General features: G+C 62.1%; 1 protein-coding gene across 1 annotated transcript in view; it reads left to right on the top strand.

Annotated features, from left to right (window-relative positions):
- The window catches only part of FXYD6 (FXYD domain containing ion transport regulator 6), a gene marked incomplete at its 3' end in the record, with an annotated part of 2587 nt that extends 1369 nt beyond the window's left edge, over nucleotides 1-1218 (top strand). Inside the window, exons 6-7 of the mRNA XM_008938420.1 lie at nucleotides 408-442; nucleotides 1083-1218. Of these exons, the coding sequence (XP_008936668.1) occupies nucleotides 408-442; nucleotides 1083-1218 (171 nt within the window). The remainder of the gene's footprint in view (nucleotides 1-407; nucleotides 443-1082) is intronic.
- Between the last annotated feature and the right edge of the window lie 1373 nt (nucleotides 1219-2591).

Consider the following 2591-nt stretch of genomic DNA (forward strand, 5'->3'; position numbering starts at 1 on the left):
GGCTGTGTATGGGGGTGACTGTGGGGCTCTGAGTAGACCAGTCTGCTGGGCTGGGCACCGCTGCATGCCCAGCATGGTGTCCTGTGCTTGGCAAGCTCCGGGTAACCCTGCAGGAAAGGGCAGCGTCTATCCGGGTTCTCCCTTGTGTTGCATTTTCTTTCTTCAGGCTTCACCATCACAAATTGATTTTGTTTTTAAGGCCCCTAAAGAGCCGAGCGAGAGCATCTCACCCCTTACCCACAGTCTGAGTTCCCCCGAGCCCCTGGGCTGTGGCCCACGTCCCACGAGAGGGGGATTCTGGAGCCTGTGGTGGCAGCAGCGTGGTTTGTGCTGCGGGTGGACGAGCCCTGCCCAGGGAAAGGCGATGGTGCTGCTCCCAGCCTGACTCCATTCTCCTTCTCTTGCAGACCCAGAGACCTGAGGACAGCTACTCGGACCGCAGGTACCAGCGGCCTGCGAGGAAACTGAAATTGCAGCAACAGGTCCCTCTAAGGAGACGTGAAGCTGCCCTGTCTGTGTTGCCCTCTGTACTTCAGCACCAGTTCTCTGTTTACTAACCCAACTTAACTCCACTCGCCGTCCTCCCTGCCTCCAGTGGTGTGTAACGTTGATGTGAGCCCCTCCAGGGCTAGTCGTTGCTGGTGTTGTAATAGTGACTTTCTCCTCACCTTTCTCGTGCTGTGCGTGTGATTTGGGCTCTGTACGACTGGCAGGCAGGTGCTGCCCCCCCGGACCCCCCAAGCCCTGGGACAGGGCTGTGGGGCACAGACCCCGCTCCAGCCCCAGGGCAGCCCACGCAGAGGCTGCTCGTGGCTCAGCCCGGCTGGCTTTGGGCAGTGCTTGGGGGCTGCCCGGCGTGGCTCTGGAGCCCACACTGCAGGCTCAGCAATAACCCCCAGCCGAGGGCAGCCGTGGCGTGGGGCGAGTCGGGCAGGGACGGCCCATGGCTCAGCTGCCCTCAGCGCTGGCACCCAGGTGCTGGCTTTAAGGCTGAAGGGAGCTCCCCTTTCTCACCCGCTCCCTGTCCGTGTCCCTGGCTAACCCAAGCTGTCGGTGTGGGATGCTGCTTTCAATGTGAGCAGATGCCGTGGTGGCGGAGAAGCCCGTGAAATCCCCCGGCACGGTGACACTGTGAAAGAGGGCGGCTGCGTGGCGGTGACCCTGCCAACCAGCACAAACCAGCTCCTCACCAACGCTCTGCCTGCCCACGAGATGCAGGTGGGCAGGTTAAACAGTCTCTGAGGGCTAAAGAGAAACAGAGACTGAAATAAAGATCCTGCTCTTGCTTGCCTCTGGCAGGGAAGGGGCAGCAGTGTTTCCTCCTGGGGTTCCCTGCCCTTCCCGATGCCTTGTTGCTCCCTGTGGCATGGCTCAGGACGTGGCCACCCGTGTCAGTGCTGTGTGTTGTCCTGTGGTGGTTACATGTTGTCACCCCCTGGATGCCAGCTGCTGCAGCAAGCGGCAGCACGCGATGCTCGGAGGCATCTGAGGCAAACCCGTGAGCCTGGCCCCTTCCCAGGCTCCTGGGCATGCAGAGCCGTGGCCTCGGCTGGGCCTGGGGACTGCTGCCTTGGTCATGGGTGCTTGCCAAGGCAGGGTCAGCCTGGGCAGCACCCAGCCACGCCCAGGGCTTCACTGAAACATGTCCGAGGGCTGTCCACATGCCAGGAAGAGGTTCTTCTCCACCAGGATGGTTTTGAGAGGGGTTCCTGCCCTGCCCCCAGCGTGGGCTGCGTCCCTGTGTGCTTTGCATCCCTTGGTGGCACTGGGAAGCACACTGTTCCCTCTGTGCGAGGTGGAGGGACTGTGTCTCGAGGACCGAGTCCCTTCCCTTCCTCCTGACTGTGTCTCGGGGACCGAGTCCCTTCCCTTCCTCCTGGCTGCCACAGAGAGCTCCAGAGCCTCGGGCAGAGCAGACCCCGTGCAGCCCAGCCCCCGAGCATCGGCCGTGTGCGTGTCCCGCCTGGGAGTGCCCGTGCTGTCCGTAGTGTGCCGTCGGTGTTAACACGAAACAAAGAAATCCCTGTGGTGTGTAGAAATGGCAAAGTCCTGACTGTTGTAAAATAAACGGAGCTATTGTGTTTCCTTTTAAATAGGCGACTGTGCTGCTGTGGTAAAGGACTGGTGCGTTCTGTGCTGTGACCTAAGGGGAGGAAGGAATAAAATATCGTTTCTATCGGTGCCTGGCTGCGTCGTCTCAAGGGCCGTCGCGTTCCCAGGGCTGGGAGAAAGGCTGCAGGACGGGAGCTGAGGGCTCCAGCTCTGCCAGGCAGGCTGGCTGGGTGAGCTGCCGACAGGCAGTGCCCATGCCGTCCCGGTGTGCCGGGCAATGCCCGCAGCCAGGCTGGGGCAGAGGGGGCAGCGGCACCTCGCCCCCAGCAGCAATTGTGCGCGCGGCAAGCAGCAGTGTCAGCAACAGCCAGAGCATGTGAACAGCCAGCCCGGCTGCAGGGTCCTGAGGGGTGTGGGCACAGAGCCCCTTGGCCTTTTCGGGAGGTTCTGTGAGGCCGGTGTGCCAATCGAGGGGGATGCCGAGCGTCTGCCTGGACGGCCCCACACATCCCCCTCCCAGGGCTTGGCTTCGCCCCACG

Source organism: Merops nubicus, unplaced genomic scaffold (genome assembly GCF_000691845.1).
Source record: "Merops nubicus isolate BGI_N331 unplaced genomic scaffold, ASM69184v1 scaffold28600, whole genome shotgun sequence".
Lineage (NCBI taxonomy): Eukaryota > Metazoa > Chordata > Aves > Coraciiformes > Meropidae > Merops > Merops nubicus.